At 34.0% G+C, this 27,451-nt stretch overlaps 1 protein-coding gene across 1 annotated transcript in view; it reads right to left on the bottom strand.

Moving 5' to 3' along the window:
* LOC111507322 (synaptic vesicle membrane protein VAT-1 homolog-like) overlaps positions 1–27,451 on the bottom strand; it is an 80,037-nt gene that overhangs the window by 16,410 nt on the left and 36,176 nt on the right. The window contains exons 2-3 of the mRNA XM_074186304.1: positions 20,872–21,001; positions 15,712–15,927 (exon numbers count right to left, since the gene is read on the bottom strand). Coding sequence (XP_074042405.1) covers positions 15,712–15,927; positions 20,872–21,001 — 346 coding nt within the window. The remainder of the gene's footprint in view (positions 1–15,711; positions 15,928–20,871; positions 21,002–27,451) is intronic.

The raw sequence follows: 27,451 nt of genomic DNA, 5'->3' as shown, positions 1-27,451 counted from the left end.
ACTAGAAATACAAAATGCTTTTCTCCCAATTCATTTGTATTTCTTAAAATTCAAGAGGATTTTCGGCTCCATTTTAAATCTGTAAAATAATCTTTTCTTCGATGATTTATTCAATTAAAAATGATAGTCATCGAAACTGTAAACTAAAAATGTAAATTAGGGTGTTTGAGAACGTCAATAAGGTTTTATTGTCCGTTTTAAAAGTTGCTGCATGAATTTGGGTGGTTTCGACAAGTTTAAAGAAATACCGAAAAACATGTATTTAAACAAAATGGAACTCGAATCAACATTCAAATTACCTGATTTGTTTATTTTATGTACTTAATTTTGCAATTCATACCTAAGTTTGCAAGATTTGCTAACAACATTTTTGAAAAGCTTTTTGATATGTTATTAGATATGCACTGAGGATACACTACAAAAACACACTTTTGTCTATTTTCCACGATAGTTTTATATTTGTTGACTAGTTTCGATCATTACACCATTTACAAAACTAACTAGATTACATTCGAATCTGAGTATTTAATAATAACAATAATTCTTCATTTCTAGTAAGACAATAAAATTGTGTAGGAAGTGTCAATACAATTCAAATTAAAAAAGAAAAGAAAAAGACAGGCTCATGCTCCAAAACTAAGATGACTATGCATTATTCAAATAATTCCTGTAAAGCATAAAAACATTTTTCTAATAAATATTTTTTTAAAGATTTTTTGAACAGAGAAAACCTTTTCAAGGCTTTTAAATAATCTGGAAGGTGATTATAAATCTTTGGACCTATGTATTCTGGTCCACATGATTTTAATTTGAATCTAGCTAATGGCAAATGAAAATGGTTCTTGGTTCTAGTATCATGTTGGCGAAGTTTTAGATTTGTTGTAAATCTTGATGAACACATACATACACAGTTCAAAAATATAAACTGATGTTAAAGTTAAAACACCGTACTCATTAAAAAGTGCCCTGCATGATTCTCTATTAGAAAAATTTGTTATGCCCTCATTATTCGCTTTTGTGCTATAAAAACATTTCCTGTTGTGGTGGAGCCACCCCAGAAACAGATACCATACCTAAGTCTTGATTCTACTTGAGCATAATATATATTTAGCAGCTGACTCTTTGTTAAAACTGTTCGTAAATTGATGAAGAGAAACTTCAATTAAGTTTTTATATCAATTGTTAACATTGGCCTTTCCAATTGAGGAACTCATCTAAGATGATTCCCAAGAATCTTGTATTTGTTAGGGTCACATTGTTCACCATGAAAAGTATGTTTTCCACTCTGTTTTGCCAGTTATGAATACGAATAACATCGGTTTTGTCCGCATTGAAAAATAAATCGTTGTTATTGAAATAATTTGATATCCACCTTACTATTTCGGCACAATTGTTTTGTAATTCTTTTGTATCTGGTGCAGATATAACTAGCGATTCAATGTAACTACTGATTCAATGTTATTTACAGTAGAGGAGCCATTATTGAACCCTGTGGCACTCCCATACTTAGATTCAGATATTCGGAGATTTCATTTTTTCTCTCAACTTGAACTGACACATACCTATTGTTTTCTATTTTCCAGAAATGATGTCAGCCAACTGAGAGAAACCCCTCTTATACCAAACATTTCTAATTTTGAAAATAAGTTTATATATACATTGCCTATATCTATCATAAATACATTATCTATACCTGGGATAACCTCAATTATTAGCAGTATATCGATGAACATAAACAATTTTTGATAAAATGTAGGTTTTGGGAACTGGGTTATAGGTTCAGGAGAGGATCAAGTTGTTCGTTGAGGATAATACATTGGGATTTTTCTTTGACTTGTTTATTTCCATGGATTCCAACAGATTCATCATTTTTCCTTTTTTGCATGTGTGGAGGATTTTTAAATTATCTTTATCTATTTTATGTTTCGAATTTTGAAGATGTTCATACATTAATGCTTTTTTATCCGAAATGACATGTTCATGGTACCTTGTATCAAAATTTCTACCAGTTTGGCCTGTATATATGGCGGGGCATTCACCACATTCTAGTCGATATATACCAGATCTCTTCCCTTTGTCTAATTTAGGTTTGACATTGAATAATCTGTTTCCTAAATTTACGTTGGATGTGTAGGATGTTTGTAGATTGAATTTTGAGAGATAATTTTCAATATTCTCGGAGATTCTACCGACATAATTGATACTAACATATTTGTGATCTGGTCCTGTGGAAATTGAATATAGTTCTTTCATTACTGATTTTTGTTGATATTTCATTATACTGTTATTAACTAGAGTAATATGTATTTTGTTATTAACAGATATTTGTTTATTGATTGCGATTTCACTTCGGAGTCGAACTTATCATTGTTTTTGGATACTGTCAGATCTAAAAAAATTATTATTAGATATGCTATAAATAACCATTTTCGACCATGACCGAGCTAGACAAAGATAAAGCAAGAAGAAAAACACAATGAACCATTAATAAATGCACAAGACGGACACCAATACGATTTTTAAGGCCTGAAATGTTAAGGACATTGCTATTCAGAAAACATATCGTCACTTCCGAGTTTGAGGATAATAAATGATGAAATTATGATAAAATACCATCACACTGCCGTATTGAAATGGTCACGTACTGTTATTTCCTTCCTTTCACAATTTATGTTGTCCATTCCGGTCGGACGATATTGGTACCTCGAAAAGCTTTCAAAGAGCCGTGACAAACGGGATGGAATATAAATCCATTGGACAAATAATACGAAGGGTTTTCGAAATGTAACTAATCTGATACAGATTTTCTTCTCGGAGATTCTTGGAGTCACTATTATGAGAGGCATGTTGACAAATAATAAGAAAGTATAGTACATTTGTCGGGAAAAAGTCTCAAAGTCATAGAATGTCGCGGCAATACATATTTTCCTTCACCTAATCCATGAAGGTATCAGGCTAGAGATATTCTAGTATGCAAATCTATCGTATCTACTAGTACGAGTATAATGGTTGATTTATTTGAATGGGGAAGAACGTGAAATACCTGCAATCCAAATCCAAAACCACGGTACCTTTTATTGATTTGCACTATAAAATCATTTCACTTTAATAGAAAGAACAGAAAACCATAAGCAACTTTACCGGCTTATGTTCAATTTGCTTATTAATTTTCTGGAATTCTATTGATTTTCTGGCCTAAGCATTAATCTCACCTTCCACACAGCATCTAATTTTTTTGAAAATTTAAGGTAGTCTTTACACAAAACCTTCCTTTTATCTTCGTACTTGAAATTAAATCTTAACTTTTTGAATATCTTGTAGACTTTTGTTTGAAGGTGATTGAAAATGTTTCATGATGAATTTCATTAGTTTGGGTTTGGACAATCATTGCCTGATATTATATAAAATGATTTGAAATCCCAGAAAGAACTAATAAAAACGAAGAATTAAAAATGAAATGAAATGACAGTTAAATAAAATACAAGTGAAAATAGAACAATTGAACAAAAAATAAGAATAAAAAAATTAAAAATAAAAAGTTAAGAGATTCCAAGCCAAGTTACTTCACGACGTTTCGATGGTTAGTATCCACAATCGTCTGATGACTGGACTAATTCCTTCGAGAGGTAACTATCTCCGCTTTCCTTTTTCCACTTCATCGGTTTAGTGGGAGATGACCGTTTGGCGGGAGTTGGTTGTGTTCCGCTTGATTAGAGGTTTCCATATGTTACGTGTCTCTACGCTAGCTTGGCTAAATGCGTTGTTGGGCAACATGCATGCGGCTTCTTTGAATTTCCTCCTAAACCAATGTTCCTCCCTGTGTATGATCTCAGCTTGGGACCACTCGACGTTATGTTGATGGGTCCAAACATGTTCTGCTATTCGTGATTTGCTGGTTTCCCCTCGCTCTGTGTTTCTGGTGCTCGGCACTGCAAACATTCAATGGCCTCTTAGTTTTTACGATATAGGATTTCCCGCACTCACAGGGTATCCGTTAAATGCAATTCTTGTAATAGCAGTCCGCGTTTGGTAACCTGGTTTTCGTGACGCTGCTACGGATAGTGTTACCGGATCTGAAGCAGGTTCTGATGTTGTACTTGGAACCAATTCTGCGTATCCTCTCCGATAATCCTCTGATGTAGGGAAGTGCAAGCACTGGTTGTGACGGCTTCTCTTCCTTGCGAGGCTCCTGCTGTCTCGGAGGAATTAGTCCAGTCATCACTCGAAGACGATTGTGGATACTAACAATCGAAACGTCGTGAAGTAACTTGGCTTGGAATCTCTTTACTTTTTATTTTTTTAAATTTTTGTTCAACTGCTCTGTTTTTACTTGTATTTTATTTCACTATCAGTTCATTTGAGGTTTTTTTGTTCAATATAATTGTTATTTTCAGCTATTCATTTTTAATTCTTCTGTTTTATTATAGTTCTTTCAGGGATTTCAAATCATTTTATATATTATATAGATTTTGAAAATTTTACACTAACTCAAGAGTTTATAGGGTTTCTGTCTACATCCTACTGTACATCCCCTGACACTTCATCTCTCTCCTTACTAGTATCTTCTCATCTCGAAGGTTTGATTGAACAGTTGACAGATTACATTCCAAATAAGGATACGAGTGGGGTTTTGTGGGTAGTCAATCCGTTCAGTGATCAAGTCGTAACAAAAGCTGAGCTAACTGCTCGTCAACATGATCAACTGATCGAAATTTTAAGTGATCAGTCAGCAAAACTCACTTTTAATAGTGCTTGTATCGACAAATTTTGGATAGGTATTAAAAATGAATACCCAGAACTGTCTACAAAAGCATTACAGACTTTGATGCCATTTTCTACGTCTTATAACTGTGAACAACGTTTCTCCAAAATGGTGAATATCAAAACAAAATCAAGAAATCGTTTGACCCTGGAAAATGACATTCTTTTGTGTATTACAAAACTCATTCCGGACATAAAAAAATTGGTTAATTCCAAACAAGCTCATGTTTCCCATTAAATATTATTACACCTTTTTCAACTTGTATGTGTATTACAAATTTGTGTAGCCTATAAATTTTGTTATTAATAAAAACTACAGCTATGACTGATTTGTTTTTTTGATTTTCCTCCTTATCCCGCGACCCCCCTGGACACACCACGCGACCCCTCTGGGGGTCGCGACCCACAGTTTGAGAACTGATGTTATATAATATCAGACAATGGAAGTCCGAACTAATGAAATTTGTATAGACTTGTATAGACTATTTATGTACGTTTTACTACAAGACAGATATTGCGCAAATTAACGCGTTTTTGTGAACTACCCTTCAAAAGGTGTAGATTTAACTTTTCTTAGTAACATCAAGAGAAATAAAATTAGGAACTTTGATCAAAATATTCCAATCGGAAACCCTTGGTCGGCAAAATATTATGAAAAATCCAAAGAGCAAGAAACTACAACATTATTTGTTTGGCCAGAGGCATCATTATCAAGTAAAATTCATAACAATTTTTGATTATAAACGTGTTATTTAGATTATGACTATCATACTTGGGCGATTCATTTCTGGACGTCAAATTATTTACACTCTATTTAATAGATTTCTTCAGGGTGTTTTGGTTTGACATTAGACATGCATTTCTTACAATTCGATTTGTAGAAACAATAACTGAAAATTTCGAATATATTTATGAAGAAAAGAAATTTAAAAGCGTTATTGCTTTTATATCGACAACAGTATTTTTGACTTCTGCTGACTTTCTCTTCCCAAACTCTCAAGCCATCCAACAAACAAAGTAACCAAAACAAAGATACATGCGTGATCAAAGAATGATCACCACACACATTTTCATTCATTGGATAAAATAAACAAGCCGTCTCACGCTGCCCAATCAAATTCAACTGCAATCGGAGGGCGGAATTCATTGTTACAGTGTCGGAGTGATCAGTAACGTTTAACGCCTGTGGTGTTTACATATACGGTATTTTAAAGTTTAAAATTTGTAAAATGTTAAGTAGTGACACGGCTGAAGAAACTGGTAATTTGTGTCCCTATACTCCACCTAAAAACTTTGCACTATGCATGATAAATGTTTTGGAGCACTCTGTTGCTTAGATGAACGGAGTATAAGAGTTTCCTGATTTGAACTAAAGTAAGAACATGGAAGTTCAAACTGTTATTTGAAAATCGTCCTCGTTCATCAGCCATATTACTGTAAAAAATGTATTTCGTATTTTTGTTCATTCACCCATAGTTGGGTATACTAAACTGATAATAGCAATTTAGTATTTGTCCAGATAAATATTGTAGACGTCTTTGTTGTAATTTAGCAGCTTGATTATTTAATCGAACAATTTTCGTCCTAGTGGAATCTTCTCTGCGACCCGATTTTTGACGCCGTCGGCTCCTACGTACGCCACTGTTTGATTGCTGCGTACGTTCACGATCAATACTTGCGTTTCGCTTTCCAACTGTAAACCCACCGTCTGGACTCTGGAGACAGGGAAAATACCGCCCGCATTTGCGTAGGTTATCGCCGTAAAACATATGGTTAGGCTAGGCGTACCCAAAGTGGTTGAATTTATTATAAGAATACTGAGGGACTAGAATGAGGTTATTGATGGTTGTCGGATTGGTCAAACTTTGTGGTGACGCAGTTCTTAAATATCGAAAATGGGTATATTGAGAAATACTGAAAACGTAATGGCAGAGTGATGAAAAGGCAACTATATGACGGAAATCCGGTTCGACGGACCACTGATGAGATTTACGATGTGTGACTGAGTACTATCAATGACAGGATATATGTATTTTTTTTAAATGGAGGGGTGTTTCCAAATGTTTAGAATAGGGATAAATCGGATTTTCCTCAATGAAAACAGACCCATATTCGATCTAGAATGAGAATTGGAACATTCCACGTGCAATGAATCTGAAAAAAATGTGTGTGTGTGTACTTATGTACGCACTTAAGAAGTTATACTTCTTTGGCGCAACAAGATAATCTTACTATCTATTAATGTACACTTACTGCATATTAAATAATAATGTAAAAATTCATTCAAGTTTATCATGTAAATACGTAGTTACTCAATATGTAAAAACCACTTTTATCACTTATAATCACAGTAAATTATTTTTAAATCAATAAATCATTAATAAATATCAGTCACCACGATATATTATTTGAAAAAATATATATTTATACATTTTTTATTCGGTCTGATACAAAACACGTGTTGTAGATTAAAAAACACTTGAATAAACATCGTGAATACAGTTGCCAGTTCTTACGCAAACACACGTACTCCGTTGGTAATTTTTTTGAAAAACTAAAATGTTGACTAGCTGACTTCGGGGACTTCCTCTCCGATCGTGACAGAAGACGGTTGTGCCGATAACGACCGTTCTCAAAGATGGCACGGGATGTGGTGGTCGAAGTGGAGTTCAAAAAAGAGGTGTTTTTTTAAAAAATGAAATCAAGTTCGAATAAATATTGAAGTGAAATACATTTTGAGAGGATTGGCGGCCTCCTACGCCAGTAACCAGGCTGGATGTCGACGGATTCGACGAGTTCGATAAGAGATCAGATGTGTTAATTTTATCGGAAGGCCTCCCGAGAAGGGGACCACCAGTAAAAAAATGAAGTGTTTATATAAAAGAAGAAGTCAATGAGAACACTTAGGGTAGCAGTATTGCCTCCAGCAAGACAGCTGCGCCCTCGGACGAAGCTTCTGTTCACTATGGACAGGAGTTTGGCCAAATGCGCTCGACTGGGAAACAACGGCCATATAAATTAAAGAAGAAGAAGCCAACTTCAGGGTGTTGGTTTTTCGTGACAGTATGCGCGCGCATACGCTCATCATTTTTCCCTAACGCGCCAAAAGAAGTTCAACTTCAAAAATATTTTTTTGCACAAATCAGAACATTAAACTTCATACTCAATCCTTCATTTCAGAAGTGAAAATTTTCACTTACACTCATTCGATTTTTCGAGTTTTCTGAATACAAACCAAAAAACTTTGCCGTTTTTGGGAAAATATTGGATAATTCCCCAAAAAGGGTCCAATTCTTCTGAATTATTATTAAAAAAAATATCACTAATAATAATTATAATGAACGCTTTTATTGACAGGAAAATAATAGAATGTACAACAGAGTGAATTATTTGATTCAAGGCAGAGTTTTAGCTCCAATTTATTCCCTTCAAAAGTAAGAACAGGTTTTTTTTTCATATGAGACAATTTTAACCAGCACAATATACATGAACTACTGAAGAATACACATTTTTTCTAATGATTTAAGATAATGAATTACGCAAATTAACCAGGGAATTTTCAATCTGTTACTACCAACAATTCATCCGTCGATTTCTAGAATTTAATAGTCAGAATCGGGCTTTCAAAAAGTTATTCGCTTAGTTTCGAAAAAATTGCCAGAGGTAGGTTTTTTTGAAAAAAAAGACAAATTCGAAAATCGTAAAAATGGAATACGAAAATACGAGTATTTAAATTGGATTCAAGCCTTTAAGTAAACTCTATAAATATTGAAGGATCGAAAACATCAAACTATGGTCAGAAGTTAGCATGTATAGATACATCACGATTTTGACTTTGAAATTATGTGATGGAAAAGATCTTTATCGTTCATTTTTTAACTCGTTTAAAACAAACAAAACCAATCCAATTGCTAAGCAGTAAAAAAAGAAATGAGTCAACTGCTCAAATTCCTTCTTTACAACAAATGTTTTGGTCAATTAAATACCATATCATTGCCCATGTATCATCCAGATCTAGCCCCCATAGAATATCACTTACGGAGCCCTGACAGTATTATTTTGGAACCTCGAACGAGATCATAATGAAACGTGGTGTTTTAGTTTATAGTTTCCATGGTAACTGTCGTTACCACGAGACCGATAACTTTCAAAAGTTGAAACTGGTGCCATCGTTGTTAAAGCGACTGAATCTGCATTCACGATAGCTGTGATTTCACGAGTGCAACTCCAGAATTATTTCTATGCGCATCATGCTAGAAATACTGATAAATCATTGATTGATTGGCTGACTCATAATGTAGGCACACTATTTTAAATTTCACTAAAAGTTATAATTTCTAAACTTTTCAACCATATGATCTCAACTCTAATTAATGTGCCTCCGAAAGTGTGGGATGAGATGGAATTAGGAACGGACAGCTGTCTGTCGACGAACTAATAGAAACTAACAATTAGATTAATTAACTGAATTGGAATTTAACCAAAAGTTAGAAATCCAGAAAGATAAAATTCTCCGAGGATATGACGAAAGGGAACTGAAAGGAATACTTGAAACAAAGGAATACTTGAAACGCATATACGTTACAAAGTATCATTCGAAAATAATTCTGATGGAAATATGCTACATAGGCCAGATCGGAAGGTATGCAAGACAACGAGTGTATGAACGTGAAAAAAAGTCTAGCAATGAACATTCAATATATATTTATCATATCTGGAGAAAAGTGAATATCCAACAGCTCTTTAGAAATTATTAGTGATTGGCTACTCATCTAGAAGAAAGACATGGAAAATGAAGGAATTGATACAGACTGAAATCAGAAAATACCTTGTACTCCATCAAATATTTCAAAAGTCATTCAACAACTTTGACATTTCTTGAACGAAAGTCATTCTTTGTGGGAACAGTCATGGTTTTTTTTCGACTTTTTTTGAGTATTATCACCTTTTACAATCTGAATGAAATTAAAATTGTGGAAGGTGAAAATGTACAAAAAAAGTCGATAAAAACTATGGCATTTCATATTCGAAATCAGTTTTGAAAATAAGGAAATAATCACACTAAATGATATAGTTGTTTCAATTCTGAAGACGAAGGCTGATTTTGGTATTCAAAATGTTCACATGAAGGAGTATTTATAAAATTCTTAGCACTTTTTTATGAGGAAAATTATTACATTTAACAAACAAGTTACCGTTGAATAGAAAATTTTTTTTAAGGTGAAAAATATATTGAATTCATTCAGTACGTTATCAGGGTGAACTACAAATTTTTTTCTTTTTACACCTGTATGAATTTTTATTATTTTTTATTAGGGAAGATGAAAATAAAAAAAAAGTCAATTAAAACCGACTTCACTCATAAAAATTTTAAAATAAATATATTCAATTAACTAGTTTAGTGGTTGGGTAACAGGATCAATTTTTTCTTAAAAAAAATTGTTTTCTTGCCGGTTTCGAATTTAATTCGGGGCTCAGGGCTCAAAAAGTAGTTTTTTAAAAAAAATCATTAGACATATTAGATACATTTTAAAAAAATAAAAAACATTGAAACGAACAAATTCGTTTGTTTCATGTCGTTTTGTGTTGGTGTTGTCTCGGAAATTTGTTCGTCTGTAATGGTTTTTATTTTTTTTAAATATGTATCTAATATGTCTGATGGTTTTTAAAATAGTAATATTATCAACACGAAAACCTACTTTTCGAGCCCTAAAGAAGAATTTAATTAAATTCGAAACGTCCGCAAGAAAACAATTGTTTTTTTAAAGAAAGAATTGATCCTGTTACCCAACCAACCTTTCTTCAGAATAAATATATTTTCTAGCTGAAAACAGTGAAACGATTCTGATTTTAGATCGATCTACCTCACTTCACCTCCCTATTCTTCAAACCACCCCATATTTCAATAAATAGGAGGAGGGTCCGGGTGATACTTTGATTGAAAGGTATTTTCATTCTCCACATGATCCTGCTTTCGTTTTACATTTTTATATGAGTGTTCTCGAGAAATAAGTATGGGCAATCAACCTTTGTCCTGCTTTATATAGGTACTTCAATTCTCTAGACGATCCTAGTTTTGTTTTAAGTCATTTCAATACAACAAATAAAAAGTATAAAAACTCTCTTCAGTTTATACTCTACACAAAAACGTACATCAGTTGAACAAAAACAGCAAAAAATGTTTAGGGGATAGGCTTTTATTACCAGAACAATGAATGTGCCAAATGAAAACAGGGTCATGTGAAAAATAACAATATATTTCAATCAAAGTGTCACTCAATCCCTATTTCTGTCTGAAAAAATATTGGGTGGCTCTCAAAGGTAAGGGGATGAAATGAAGGAGACTAAATAAATAATATCATAACATAACATACTAAATTTTTGTTTGACTGTCTTGCCATTTCTAGCTGCACAATATAATAGAGATTTTGGGGGTGGACAATTTATGTTATGGAAATTCATCATATCGTAGGTTACTATCACATTTAAGCAAAATGTTAAAAAATTCAGAAAAAATATTTTTCAATATAATATAAGCAGGCTGCATTGTTCCAGATGCGTTGAAAAACTAGAAGAATAGGTTTTGGTGGACTGTCGTAGCAATGAGCAGACTGAGCCGCTAGCTGTATCTAGCCTTAAATAAATGTCTAACCTTGTTAAACAATTGAATGATCTGATAAAGACTCAGAGACTTTAGAAACTACTCCCAAAATTGGGACATACCTAAATAACGATTAAATGGGAAAAAGGTAACTGTCATCGGGAATAATACAATTGTCGAAGAAAATTTACCGGGACTCTCGCCCTTCCCGAGTTATACGCGGGAAACAAAAAATGCTGTTTTTTGTTTTTTTTTTTTGGAATTAATTGTTATTTCAGTGAATATCAAAAAATGGAAAAAGAAAACATTATTGTATTCGAAGTGTACTATGACGATGTAATAATAAATATTCGATAAAACGTTTCGTGTCAACATGGCCACCATAAACTTTTTTTTAAATACGGACCTGCCTTTTTTATTACAGATATTGATAAAGCGATAAATTCACAATCAAAGTATATCACATTTGATATTTTTATAGTGTTTCATTTGAAATAACCACCATCATCAGGGACAACAATCAAACATGAACTTTTGGGAAAAATGAAACCAATACGGAAAATCAAAGCTATATGGCGATCTACATTAAATGCTCAAATTGACGACCTCTTTGTTGAATGCAGATAAGTTGTGGGTCCAGACAATTTCTGTGGCAATATTCTAGCATATTAGGTGTAATACTAATACATGCATCTCTTATTTTTTGTTTGAGATGGTCGATATCTATACTTGGTGTTGAAAAAGCTTTATCCTTTATGTATCCCCAGACAAAAAAATCTAAAGGAGTAAGATCTGGAAATCGAGCTGGCCAGTTAATTGGTCCATTGTTTCCAATTCATTTTCTTGGCAATATTGCATCTAAATGTCCCCTTACTTATTGCTGCATTATGAAGAGGAGCGCCGTCCTGTTGAAAATATTTGGCGGATATTCAGTGGCAATTCATCTAAGTAGCCATCGAATTCATTGAATAGAAAATGAAGATACATTTCACTATTTAAATGATCATCGTAAAAAAAGGGTCAAGGATGTTTGTTCCCACAATTCCCAACCAAACATTTATTCCGAACCTTTCTTAGAAATTGGTTTTCCTATGTAAATGTTCATTTGTATTAATCCACTTATAATGGATATTTCTGTTAAACCAACCATTGTTGGTGACTTTTGATTGTCTGTCCATATTATTTTTTTACAAATATTTCCAACTACCCTTCCCAACGAATTTTCATTGTATATGGGTGCCTACCTGTCAAATTTATTGGGTTGTCTGAATTATATTTTGAAGGAGTCGAAACAATTTACAAAATAAGTAACGATAGGACCGTAATTTAAAATTGTTGTCAGTGATGATGGTAGTTATTTCAAATGGAACGCTATAAAAATATCAAATGTGATATACCATTGGATTGTGAATTCATTGCTTTATAAATATCTGTAATGAAAAAAGAGGTCCGTATTTAAAAAAAAAATGATGGTGGCCATATTGACACGAAACGTTTTATCAAATATTTATTATTACATCGTCATAGTACACTTCGAGAGAAAAAAAATCGAAAAACAGCATTTTTGGTTTCCCGCGTATAACTCGAGGAGGGCGAGAGTCTCCGTAAATTTTTTTCGGCCATTGTATTGTTTCCGATGACAGTTAGCTTTTTCCCATTTAATCGTCTTCGTATCTGTTACGGTTTAGAATATAGCAATGTTACCATATGATAAAAGAAACGGCCTGTATACAATCATATACAATGCTGTTATTCAACTCCATGAAAAGATTCAACTGACTAATCCGCACAGACACCTAATAAACAGGGGTTGAAATAAAACAGAAATCAACTCTTTTATGTAAAATAATTGGTGATGAACTCTTTAGATGGAGTAGTAGCGTATTCTGCTTTTGAAACATATTATTTCATTAGCGGAAAAGAGCTAAGTATGCTGCACCGGTTTAAACAAATAACACATGAAAAATCTGCGAAAAACAGAAGACTAAAATGAATTTAAATGGCGCGATATGATTTAAAGAAATGTTTTTTTATTGTTGGGTTTTGATAGTTCAACGTTCAGCTAGCATAGCTCACGATATCTTCAGTAAATGAAGAGTAAAAAAAATCGGGAAGATCCCCAAATTATGGCTTAAAAATCAATGTAAAAATCCCAAGTGGCTCAGCAGTCTTTAAAAATCGCCACAGCTCAAAATTGGCCCTTCGACCGGATCGCCATTAAAAATCACCAGATCTTTGCCATCCACATCTACTGCCTGAGAAAGCATGCACATATTTAAATGACAGATATTCGCTTTCCCTTTCGTCGTCGTTTAGAGTAATGAAAACCGATTCCAGCTCGTCTCCCCCTCGGAACGCTATTAGTGCGAGCGAATTGCAGACGGCGTAAAATGTGAGAGAATCGAGAGGTCGTCTAGGCAGCCACCCCCGCGACCGATCAATAAAACCACCCCTACACCGGCAGACCGGAGGACGCCTACCGTCGCGCCAGGGTGGCACCGACAAATACGCAGACGGTTTACTTGTTGCCTTCAGACAAAGTTGAAGATCAAGTCGAGAAGTTGAACCGGCGAAGGATTGCGAGTGGGGCAATTGTGTACGAAAACTGCACCTTAGGAACTTAAAATGAAGGATCAAGAAAATTTTTTATACAAAATAACGGGAATGCTTTATGAACTATTGTTTTTTTGGGATTTTGATCTTTAAATTTGAATAAAATGAAATGTGTGTGAGATATCATCGAAATTGTTTATTTGGTAAAAAGACTGATGTATGCCATTACCTATGTGTGGAATTAACATCGTTCAAATTTCCGCCACGGCTTCTCTGGGTGGAGCGCATCAGAAATCAGGTTGAATTTGACCGATGGCATGGGTTATGTTTACTTTGAGGACCGCTGTGGTTTGTGCCTTATTCGCATACATCTGCCACTTGAGAAAACCCCACAAGAAACAGATTATCGTGGTCAAATCGCACGATCTCGGTGGCCAGTTCACATCACCTCCACGTGAGATGACCATGTTCTCAAATCGCTCGTGCAGAATATCCAATGTGGCATGAGCTGTGCCGTAGCGCTGTGCCGTAGGTACGTAGCGTCGTCCTGTTGAAACCACATTTCGTTGGTGATCATCCAATCAGAGTTGCCAACCATAGCGGAATTCCGCTACCGTTGGGGAATTTATTCGACGGTAGCGGATTTGAACATAAAGTAGCGGAATTTTCTACAAATAATCAATATTGAAAAAAATATGGAAGAAGAAGGGGCAGTGGACAGCACTCAAAGCTAACAGCTGGGAATTGAATGCACAGTCAATACGTTATAGTCTTAGTAGCTGGGGCCATTACATGATGAAAGAGAAGAAGAATATTTTTGGATATTTTCATTACTATCATAATTCATAACCTCCAATTTCTTGGAACTAAAAGTCTCGACTGTCTCGAGTATTATGAATTATATGGAACAAATCACAGTGGAAATGGAAGATAGCTAGCTCATCTGTTTGTAGTTCATGTTGATCGTTCATGAGCTCAGTGAGACTATACGTACGTGAACAAATTGATATTTATTTTTACGTTTCAAAACCTTTATTTCAAGCTAAGAAATCAACTGCTGTGGGCGGTATTTTATGCATTTCCGTTAATCTAACCATTTGTCAGACTCGAAGTTAACAAATTTTAAACTCAAATTAAAATACTGACAACTAATGTTGAAACATACAAATCAAGTTGACAAGGCGTTTTAAATTAACGTTGCCACAAAAATTATTTGCAGTTTTTAAAGGATACCATCTGAAAAGAACATTGCTATGGTTTTGCTTACTTTCTTATTATCAATCTCAACATGAAATAATTTTTGAGTATATTGTAATAAGTTTTGAGTGTATTTTATCGAATTTCGGTAACCACATGATTTTAATTTATTTCATCTTAATTGTTGCAATAAACTTGAAAGCGAAAACATTTTTGAAGAGAGAATGAAGAAACGATATATCACAAGCTTATACTTCCCTTTTTAAAAATTGGGGGGTTGTACCTGTCATTCGACGGGGGTTAAAGGTAGGGGCAGCATTTTTCCGTTGAAGAATATCAAATTATAATTTAAATTTGACATGTTTCGGGATTTTGTTTAAATATGTACCGTAATCGAAATAATTAATTCATTCCATGTATTACACACTTTATAATAGAACACAGCAAATCTTGGTTTTTGTAATCGAATATCGAAATCCACAATCATTCAAAACTTCGTGTTTCGTTCGAAATATTTGGTAATCGAATCAAAGTTAAATCATATCATTCTACAACAATATGATTTTTTAACAGTGTTGAAAACGAAAAATTATACTTACCACTCCTCCTCCTACCGAATGCACCAGAATGGACTTTCCTTTAGACAGACCTGAAATTTCGAACAGTAGAATGTAGGCTACAGTGTAATTCATAGTGATGGTAACAGCGTCCAGGTGAGAAACGTTTTTGGGTAGTTTGTAGACATATTTAGCGGGTACTGAGACCAGCTCAGCCCAAGCTCTGTATTCCGGTAGAGCGACAACTTGATCTCCTACCTGAAATTGAGAAAAAGAGTTAATATTTTCCATTCCATCAATATAAGATTCATAAAGTAAACGCTGAAGAACAACCATTTTTGATAATAAACAGACACCTAAAGTATACACCCGTTGAAATGTTTCCTCAACAGTAGTGTTACGCCCATGGTAAATCTAACTAGACGACCGAGCGAACGAAGCGCCGATGGCAAGTCCGACAACGTAGCATGCATGACGTTACACGAAAAGACGCGAAGGTAATTGAAGGTTGTAGGGAGATCATTCGAAAATAATCGATATAGTTCGAGAGAGGAGAAAGTGAAATAACTGCGATAATTACAAAATGTGATTGAAATATAATTAGTTGTAATTTGTGTCATTAAATTATTCAATAGAAAAAAAGCTTTTTGATAGTATACTTTTCCATCATTACAAAAAATGTGGGAATCTTCCAAAGGAAGAAAGAATAACTGCATTGAAAAATCTTCATAAAGTATTTTCTTTCAGATATAAAATGGAAGAAAAAACAACTACTTTCACATGAATATTCAATTACACGTTTGTACATAACGTTTTCATAATTACATTCAGTTTGTACCATTAAAAATCCACCCATTAAGAATCCACCCATTAGACGTAATACTAGTGACAATCAATAGGTCGTAACAATGAGTACGATTGAAATTTTATTGGTATTCTCAAGAAAAATGAGTGAAAATGAGTCCCACTTTGGTTGTAACGTGATTTTCTAATTAACACACGCAGTTATCTGAAATCTCCAAAAAATGTATGTTTTCTTTAGAAATCCCGTAAAAGAAAGACCTACTGAAAACAAAAATGTGTAGAATCAGTGAAATGGGGTAAATTGTAGCTGAGGGTGTAGGACAGAATATGTAATATATAATTTTTTATAAATTCATTTTTTGCAGCGAATAAGATATTTCATTTGATAAGAGGGAACCAGGGTGGAATTTAAGAAACTCTATTTCTCCGTATATCAGTAAGTCCAATGAAGCTAACATTTGGTATATAGGTGCTTCTTAGGTCTTAGATCCGCACTAAGAAAGGATTTTTAAATATTCCACCTGGGGCGCCAGTCGCGGGAAAAAAGGGGCCTTCATAAAATGAAGTTACCTTTTCATCACACATCCGGTACTTAGTATCAGCATTGCACCCGTGCGGAGCCGGGACGGCTCTCATCAAAAACTTCAAACTCAAACTAAACCCAAGAAACTAATGGTATTTCTTTTCCCCCAAATCTATTTTTGGGTTCTCACCTTTTATTAGATGAAATTATTATAGTCGAATGGGACAATAGTTTCTCTAGTATTTGAACTTATTCCAATGTGATATTTATCACCGAGGGAAGTTGTTTTTTCCTCTTTTGTCAGATTTTACAGCGTGAATTAAATTTCAATTCGAAATGTTTAGTTCTAAGCACATGTACCTCTACTTGACAGTCATCTGATGATTTGATAAACACCCAAAAAATTGTCCTACTTATATTTTTTTATTTACATGGCTTTTACTACACTTTGAAAATTCAAAATTATTATTCACACACATAAATAATGCATTCTTTTCAAATATTCTTAAAGTTTTTAGGAAAATAAATGCATTCAAGTAAACAAGCAAGTAAATAAACGATTATGAATTTTTATAGACACTATCGTTAAATAGTTAACCTATGTATAACGCTCTGTACTAAATATAGCCCCATTTACCAAAACAATTATGTTTATCACAGCCCCGATGTAAACTTGTTTCAGAGTCAGGATAACGACAAACATCTGTCGTAAACACCAAACACATTCGTAGCACAGGAATGTTATTTATTATTCAGTTAGGGAGGTCTCAACTTGAAACCTTGCTGTTTGGAGTTATTTATGATTCAAAATCAATGAAATTGGAAATATTCGATATTTTAAACACAATTTATTCACTTATATTAAAGAAAATATACAGTGCGAACATAAATATTCCCCCTATTTTTAGGTTTTGAACAGGACACGATTTCGAGGTCGGACAAAATTTACGTAAAACGGTATCTTTTTATTACTTTCTGGTAAGAGAAACAATAGTGCTACCAACTTTTTTTTCAAATAGAAGGATGGGTCTTGTAGTACCTCGTTTGATAGATATTTCAAGTCTCTAGTCATTACTTTTTAATTTTTTGAAATTGGATCAACTCTTCCCGAATAATTAGCAGTTTTCTATTCGTCTTGAGGAACTGCAAACAAACGATAAATATAATTTCAAGACAAATGTATTCAAAACTCACTCCAGTTCATTCCAATAAATGTTAAGATGCTCACCATTCACTTTCTGACAATAATGAAGTTTGTTTACAAATTCATTTCTTATATTAATTATAGAATGTTTCTAGGGTAATTTCATTAGGAATGGTTTTGTTGCAAAATATGATGGGGCGACTGCTGATTTTGCAGGTCTTCCATATTTTAGATGTGCTAAGTATTCCTTATATCTTATTTTAATAGATCCTTTTGTCTGTCCATAATATTTTGCATCGCAGTACTTACATTAAATTTCCAGTCTTCTCCGAATTCTCGACTTCGTCTTTTGAATTTTGTAAAAGGCTCCATAGTGTATGACTTGTTTTAAAATTGAAAATTTTCAAGGAACTAGGTATGATGATGGTTTGTAAAACAAGTCATACACTAAGGATCCTTTTAGGAAATCGAAAAGACAAAGTCGAGAATTCGGAAAACTTTGAAATTTGCGAAATTAAATGTAAGGGGTGCGATGTTATGTACCATTATTCACCAAGAAAATAATCAACCCACATGATTATTTTATTTGTGTGATCATTGAAAACATCAAACATCATTACAAACATACAAAATGACAAAAATATAATGACATTCAATAACAAATCTTGTTCAAGGTGAGCAGTACTTAATTTTACATTTATGATACAGGATAGAAGTATTTGCAATTCCGGGAAGTACCAATTTGTGCTTTTTTGTGGTAACTTTCAAATATATCAAGTTTAAAAAAACTATACCTACTTAGAGAGTGTTGATGCCTTCAAATCAAGGAGACTTGATTCGGGAACATTATATGCTATTATATTGCTTCATATTATTATTACTTATGCTATTATATTATAGAAATTTCGAGGTGAAACTAAAGTTTTTGTCACTACTTTTTGAAGAGGCATCGTGATAGTTTTCACTAATGCCTTTTGTCATTTTGTGGGTTCACGACCTCAAGGTTTATCGAACCATCAAAGAAATCCAGAACTTTGAGAGTTTGCATAACGACAATAGTAACCGATACCTAAATCACGAAAAATGCACCAAAATATCTTTCAGCATAAATAGAAATCCTATTGACTTTCAATACCCAAATAGAAAATCATACAATTAAAACAGTAAATGAAGTAAGCGATTTAGGAGTAATAATGGATTCCAAAATTATTTTTAAATCTTACATAAAAAAACCTCAATATGTATAATCGTTTGTTGGCATTCATTATCAAAAATACAAGATATTTTAGAAACGCAAAAACTCTGGTGAATTTCTACTATTTTTTGACACTATATAGTTTTTTGAACTTTGCATCTGTCGTCGTTTGGACTCCACAATATACGACTCACCAATAGATAATTAAACGTGTTTGAAAATAAATTCGTCAAACAATTTGTCCAGTTTTCAAAAAATATTTCCTGTTATCTCTTACAGTCAGATATATTAATGTTGAATAAAATATTCAATAATCGTGTCGGTTGTCCAAAATATAACAAAAATTTCATTAAATACACCTTGCAGAGACTTGCGAAACCATGATCTCTTTGCTTCCCCATTTAGAAAAACCAATTCAGATAAAAACTCCCCTTCATACAGCATTGTAAGTAATTGCAATAATATTGAAAAATTGAGGTTACCTTTTTGTAGATTTAAAAAATATCCGAAATCTATTTTTAATTATAATAAGTTATCGGGTCTTCGTATATAGTTTATTTAATTTTTCCCATATTTGTTACTGGTGTAATACAGGGTGTTTATTAAACATGTGGCAAAAATTAGGGAAATATTCCTTGGACTATTCTAAGGATACTTTGTCCTTTGACAATTTTTGCTAGGGCGCTTTGTTTCGAAGATACGGGGCCAAAAAAAATTTTGACAATAACAATTTTGGTAATTTTGAAATTATTAAGGTAGCCAAAATAAAAGTATACACTGGACCTACCAAGTAATATGGGCCACCTTAAGTCATCAGTTCATACTACTCCAATGGAAGATGTGGAAGATTTGAGGAATCAGAAACGATCATGGTGTTTTTGAAAGAGTTCGGGAGTCGATGAGAAGAAGATAGGATTCTTACATCCGAGCGGGGGTATAGTCATTTTCAACAATTCTTGTAGATTTAAGAAACATTACATGTAATTTTTGGTAATAAGGACAAAGGACAAAATATCCTTAGAATAGTCCTTATACGAGGAATTGGGCAAATTTCGGATATACGGTGTGTTACTTCGTTCACAGGCAGATGGGGCGACGACAAACCTGTTGTTTGTTGTCCGCTTCACCCTAGTTCGAGGAATGATACTCTGAAGGAATTCGATTTCCAATTATCGGAAATCATCGATTTTATGTTGATGATAGACACTACCTTGCACTGACGAATGACCAAAGAGCCCGAAACCGGTCTGCAAGTGTGTTCCAATAATTTAAAATCAACTGCGGCAGTGGTATCGCCAACAGCATATGCAGGAATAACTTCAGTGAAGAATCCTGCAGCGACACCTGTCGGATATACTCCAACGCCCTTCGTGGGATTAGCCAGGGGAGTAGTTGTTTTCTGATAGGTGTCAGTCTAGTGTAGGGAGTTGAGACTGGCCTGAACGAACTGTTCCTTTAGATGATTTAAAAGAATGAAACAAATATTTGTGGGTACGAATTCGGTTATTTATTACATGAATACATGAAATTACTTACCGCCAAATTTTCTACTCCTTCTCCGATTTGTTCAATTTCTCCGGCACATTCGAATCCAAGAATGAAGGGACATTTCGGGGGTGAGTCAATGGCACCCTGGCGTACCATGAGGTCTTGGAAGTTTAAGCCACTGGAAAAAGAAACGAAACAATAGATATATAGTATCAATTTGTAATTGATTTTCCACAGTTTTATCCAAAAATTGAGTGAACACTGTTAGATTTGGTATGGCATTTGTTTATTAAGCCGTGTTAGTTTTTGATCATAATATTTTTACAGAGAAGAATACTCTTTTTTAAAACACATATTTCATAGGCCTTTGCACAATTAGAAAGCTGAGTAGTTTTATACGTTGTTTATTATGCCTGATTTGAGTACAGAACATTTTCCAGATATATGGAACACACCCTAACTTGTCTCCAGCACATTGATAACTCAAGAAACACAACAAGTACCTATTCATTCAACCGCCACCATCGATTATACTATCAACATAGTACACGAGAGTAAAATCCACTCAGACTACTATGATTCATTAGCGAGACCATTCATCACTTTCTGGATACTTTCCAAACGCTCAACTGGTTGCTGGGGCGAAAGGCTGTACTATTACTCACGAAATAAGGAGAGTCGGAAATGATGGGATTCGTTCGACTGGTCATCGGACAGTTTTCATGAGAAATTAATGGAAATAAGTCACGGCGATTTACGTATTTTCAGCACCGAAAGTCATTCATAAAAGTCGCCATGCTATTAGATGGCGATTGGGTTGTTGATCAAAATTGTGATTCAATTGCAGTATGTATTAGTTGGGCTGAAATGTTCGTAGGCTAACGCACAGATGGCGCTACTAATATTAAATCCATATGATTCTTAGTTAACCCTAACCTTCAGAGAACAAGTGTACCAATTTAACAGCTTTCGGACTATTAGTTTGTGGGATTGAACATTTTGTTAGTCTGAAGAATGGATTAAAATGAATTTCATGTATTGATAAAGCATTTCTTTTTGCCAAAAAAAAATAGAAGCCAAGGCTTGCTTGATCTGAATTGATGATTCTGAGTAGTGTTTGAAGCTGTTCCACCATAAAAATCCAAATTTATGCGACAATGGATGAAACATGGTCCCATCATTTCACACCAGTCGGCTGACAAGTTATGGAATCAGTATTTTGGGATGTGCAGGGTATAATATTCATCGACTTTCTTGAAAAGGGAAAAACCATCAACGGCGACAATTCAGTCAATCAATCAATAAATCAATGTATTCAATTCACATAAATATTCTTGTCTATAATAGATGTTAGCATATCTTTAATTATAATTACAGTAGATTAAAAAAATAAAAAAATAAATGAATAACAATAAATAAGTGGTGGTGGTCAGTTCTTGGGAAACGCCTAAGCAAAGCTTGTGCTGCGTATTTTCCTAGATCTGAACACAACCATGAATGTGAGAAAAAAAACTATGCATTCCTTTCAGTAAAAAATAAACATTTGTAATAAAAAAAATAATAGAAAGCAATGATCAACCTGAAGAAGTATTGAACCAGACAATAAGGCGAAGAGGAGGCAGGTGTGAGATAAATTAAAAAAAAATTAGACATGATTCAGTGAGTCGATTCAAATATTTTTTTAAGAAATCAAAGTTATGATCAATGAAGGATCTAATTGTTTTCTTGCGTTCATTAATATTTTTTATATTTTTTAGTTCAATGGGAACTTGATTAATATTATTGGAGTTTTTTCCCAACACCAAATCGTTATTTTTAACACCTCGACACATGTTATTGAACTAGTTTAATCTTCCTCTTTGAAAATGATCACTTGGTTATCGAAACATGTGTCGAGGTGTTAAAAATAACGATTTGGTGTTGGGAAAAAACTCCAGTAATATTCATTACTACACCAAAGGTTCCAAACAGTTCATCATATGGGAACTTGATTGACAAGTTTCGGTCCAAAGTAAGTAACAAACCTTTGGGTATATACGTTTTTACAAAAAGGAACACTAATTGTTCTCTCGGATTTGGCTGGGGTGTCGTGTATGTGTGTCAGATATGTGAGAGGCGAGTTAAACGTCCTTAGTACACAGTGATAGGTGTATAATTTTCTGATATTGAATAAACTAGCCTCCTTATATAGGCTATCAGTTGAATATCTTCTATCTTTCTTCAATACTATTTTAAGCAATGTGTTTTGTATCACTTGAAGATTATGTAAGTGTGTTTCATTCAACCCACCTCAAACAATAATACAGTACCTTATAACTGGTTCAGCTAATGCATCGTATGTCATCGGTAATAAATGTTTATTTAGTATGTTTTTGAGTTGGTAGAATTTAAAAATAAGTTTTCTAAGTCTTGTCACGAGAAAATCTACATGTTTGTCCCAGCGTACACGTTGGTCAAGTATCACACCCAGATATTTTATTGTATCCCTTTTCTTTATAAGTGGACAAGAAAAAATTAAAGGGGTTCGCCAATTGGGAGTATGTATGAAAATGTTTCCCTCTAATGGTTGGTCTTTTATTGTTGATGAAAAGGTTAGTAATTTTGTTTTATCGACGTTTAGACTCAGGAGACTAAAATTCAGTCACGAGAATATATTTTTCAATCCATTTCCATAGTGTCCCATGTGTTACCATAGAAAATCAATGCCGTATCATCGGCAAATGAAACAATATCACCATCTAAGTCCTTCACGTTGTAAATGCTGTTAATATATAGTAGAAATTAAATTGGACCCATGACAGTGCCCTGGGGAACACCCATGGCGACTGGTTGTGTCTGGCTATAAGTGTAGTTTATTTTGACCCTTTGGGTTCGGTCTTGTAAATAATCAGCTAGTAGTTCTAGATGCTTACCCCTCACTCCCGCATTTCCTAAGCTCTGTAACAAAATATCATGATTGACAGTGTCGAAGGCTTTGGCCAAATCTAAGAACACCGCAAGACATTTCTTTCTCTTTGTTAGCTTTATTCAGTATAAGTGAAAAACGGCGTTTTCGGTTGACATATTTTCTCTGAATCCATATTTGCAAGGTGATAGAACCTGATGTTTTTCCAGAAAATTTACAAAGTTATTAATTACATAGCGTTATTGGAGCGTTTGAAAGACGAAATCGCGGAAAATTGGGCCTGTTTGAAAAAGGACATGTTGTTTCAAGACAATAAACTATGTCACAGATCGATGAAAACGATGGAAAAATTGCACGAATTGGGCTTCGAATTGCTTCCGTGTTCACCATATTCTCCAGATATGTTGTCAGACCTCAAGAGAATGCTCGCTGGAAAAAAAAATTGCGCAGATGAAGACGTAATCATTCGAAACTGAGGCTGAGGATAAAGACAAATTATACTATAAAAATGGTAGCGAAAGAAGTTTACCCAATTCGAAGAGAAGATGATAAAAGTTATAGAACCTAACTTAGGCTAACCCACTACAAAGATTTAAGCTTTTCTGCACAGCAAATGTGTGAATATTTCTTTCAAAACCAACAACAGCTTAGGCATGCACGTTAAGAATAACAAAGATAAACGTTAAGTTTCAGAAAAATAGGGAGTGTATAAATCATCACGTGGGTCATGTTCGATGTTTTATATAGGTCAAACTGGAAGAACGTTCAAAGGCCGCATAAAGGAACACAAATATAGTTTCCAGAATGGAAAAATAAATTCCACATATGCCACTCATTTATTCACAGAGACACATGAGTTCGACCATGAATACAAGCCCCAACATTTCCAGAAGAAATATTCGAAACTTAACTTTTGGAGAGTATGGAAATGAACAAATACAAAAACTCCCAATATCTTATGAACGACCAAACTGAATTGAATAATTCTTCATTATTGAATCTGTTCATTTCCAAGTAAAAATAATTAGGTATATTTACGGTTCTTTCGATTTTTTTTTTATATAGTAAATGAATCCATACCTGACCTTTTCAGGTAGATTCATTCATTAGAAATTGGGCATACGAGTAGGTAGTAGGTTAGAGTATGAAATGGTTGTAATTTAGAAGTAACTTTTAGTTTATGTTTGAGAAAGCTATTCTATAGTGAAACACGTTTTGCGGTTTTTGTAAAACCCTTCATAGTTCATACTATGAACTGTATAAATTAGTTTCAATATGGATTTTCATCAAGTATCGGCCAGTTCTATTCAAATATTCAGGTATCGAAAACTGTGTATGACCGTTATAATCGTTTTATCACCCTTGAATAATAAAATAAAATCTCATTAATTTTTTTTCTATGTTACCCTATGAAATTTTTAGTCCAACTGTTACATGTCGTAAATCGAAAATTCAATGAGGTACATCGATTAGTTTACGTTTTATCAAATAAAAAAAAAATACAAATAGTAATAGATGTGGCAAAACGCATTAGGTTCATGAATACTAAAATTGACAGAGAAGAAATTATGGGTTTCCGCTGAGAGACAATCTGTTGAAAAATTATTTTCCATTTGTACATATCATTTCTCTTATTATTATTTACAGTTAGCAAAATTCAATCAATTGTATACAGGGTGTCAATTTGAAACACCTTAAACTTATTTTCAAGAGGTACAATCTGAGACTAAACTATATCATCCAACAAAGTAACCCAAAAAAAAAATCGGTCGTTCCTTGGTGCGACTCTGAACAATCAGCCTTGTCTGGTAGATCACGTGCACTGTGCAAGATAATTTTGCTACTTTTCAATTAAATTTCATCTATCCTCAAACTAGGGCAGGTGAACCCCTAAAATCTTAAATGAAAAGAATAGTTCAGTGATCCCTTATTTTAAAAGTAGTTCAGCTACTTTTTCAAAAATACCACATCCTTGCCTTCTTTTAGTACTTTTGGAAAAATAAAGTAAAACCGTGGATATACTTTAGTAGTTATCTGTGTTTTGCACTTAAACATCAAAAGTTAATGAAAAGTAATCCATCTTATTAGATGTTTGAAATGTCCATTATTTTCTAAACATGAATAAGACCGTTCTCAAAGTCCTCTCTAACATTCCGAAAAACTTTTGACTGAATGCACGCATCCGTTATCCTTCCCTTCAAATCTTCCAAATATCTAGACTGTGTTTGATAACGACTGAATTTTACATGCAACCATAGAAAGAAATCCAGAGGTGATAAATCGGGTGATCTTAGTGGCCATTCTATTGATCCTCTTCGAGCAATCCATCTGCCAGGAAATATACCATTTAGTCGCTGTCTAACTGGAAGGAAGCAGGGTGGTTGAGCTTCATCTCATTGAAAGTGAATAAGAGTCTTGCGGAATTATGTTGCCAGTCGCAATAATTTGGTTTTCCAAAATAGTTTTAATTGAGAGATATATACCTACATCTTACCAACCCAAACATTCACTTTGTCTAGATACTGTGTATGACTGTAAGACCTTCCCTTAACAGTCGCGGATATTCATCGTTCCAGTAGAGACAATTTTGTTTTTAACATGCCCATTAAGAAAAAATGAACACAGATCAGTAAAGCGATTACTGTGTAAAATATTTGGGTTTTCATCTATAAAATTCGTCATTGTTTCACATCATTCCATTCTTTTCACGAAACCGCCTTCATGAAGCTGTTGAAAAATGTTCACTTTATTTGGGTGAAATTTATTCTTGGCGTGTCAATATTGACTGACACGCCTGAAGAAGCTATTTTGTACAGCGAAACACGTGTTGCGGTTTTGTAATCTGTGTAGTGAACATCTCATTTGGAAAATATCACAAAATTTTAATTGAAAAGGGTAAAAGTAAAAAAGTTAATGAAAAGTCTTCGGCAAAATCAGGAAAAACCACCAAATACGAGCATTCCTTATCATGACAAAGCCAGAATTTTCAAATATTTTGTTTGACTTTCCCCAGCAGTGAACCACTGCTGTTTTGTTTTTTATACAATATTTTCCTCCTTTTATGAAAATGCCCTTGTTCTGCCGGTAATCCAATCGTGCAGAAAGCGAGACGAAAAGATCGTAGATCCGTCGACTTTTTCACGACAATAATCAAGAATAATTGGATTGCGAAAGAAATGAGGTACAGTAATCGCCTTTCTCACTAGATTGTTTCCTTCTAATCGAAGTTGAAGAGGCACGTGACATACTTTACACAGCAATTCCTTCTGGAGATAGCTTTCTTGTTCGTATTACAGTAATCCAATTTGATTTTTAATGTTTCGAATGAAATTCGCGTCTTAGGATTTACAGGGTGGGCCATCAAAAATGTACCCCAAGCTATAAGCCTTCCAACAGGGACTTCCGAACTTTGACAATTGATAACGGCCATCTTGTCGAAGCTACCTATGTCAAATTAGTTGTCATTTATTCAGTCTAATTTGCTACATCACCATGGACGGATTTAGCATTTAACAATACGTGTAAATAATAAAATTGTTTTATCAAAATGGGTATTCTGTTCGGGCAACGTACCGCGCGCTTCGCCCATTTTAAGGTCGCTGTAATCGTCCTACCGCGAGAACTATTCGCAATGTGGTGGATGAATTTGAGTCCACTGGTTCAGTAATCGATCGACCAACACCCCAACTTGGCGGATTTTGCGTCGCGATTTGGGCCTGCACC

This window comes from Leptinotarsa decemlineata, unplaced genomic scaffold, assembly GCF_025532065.1.
Source record: "Leptinotarsa decemlineata unplaced genomic scaffold, Ldec_3_MD MMD2_tig00078422_RagTag_RagTag, whole genome shotgun sequence".
In the NCBI taxonomy this organism is placed as follows: domain Eukaryota; kingdom Metazoa; phylum Arthropoda; class Insecta; order Coleoptera; family Chrysomelidae; genus Leptinotarsa; species Leptinotarsa decemlineata.
This window is presented reverse-complemented; position numbering and strand designations above follow the sequence as displayed.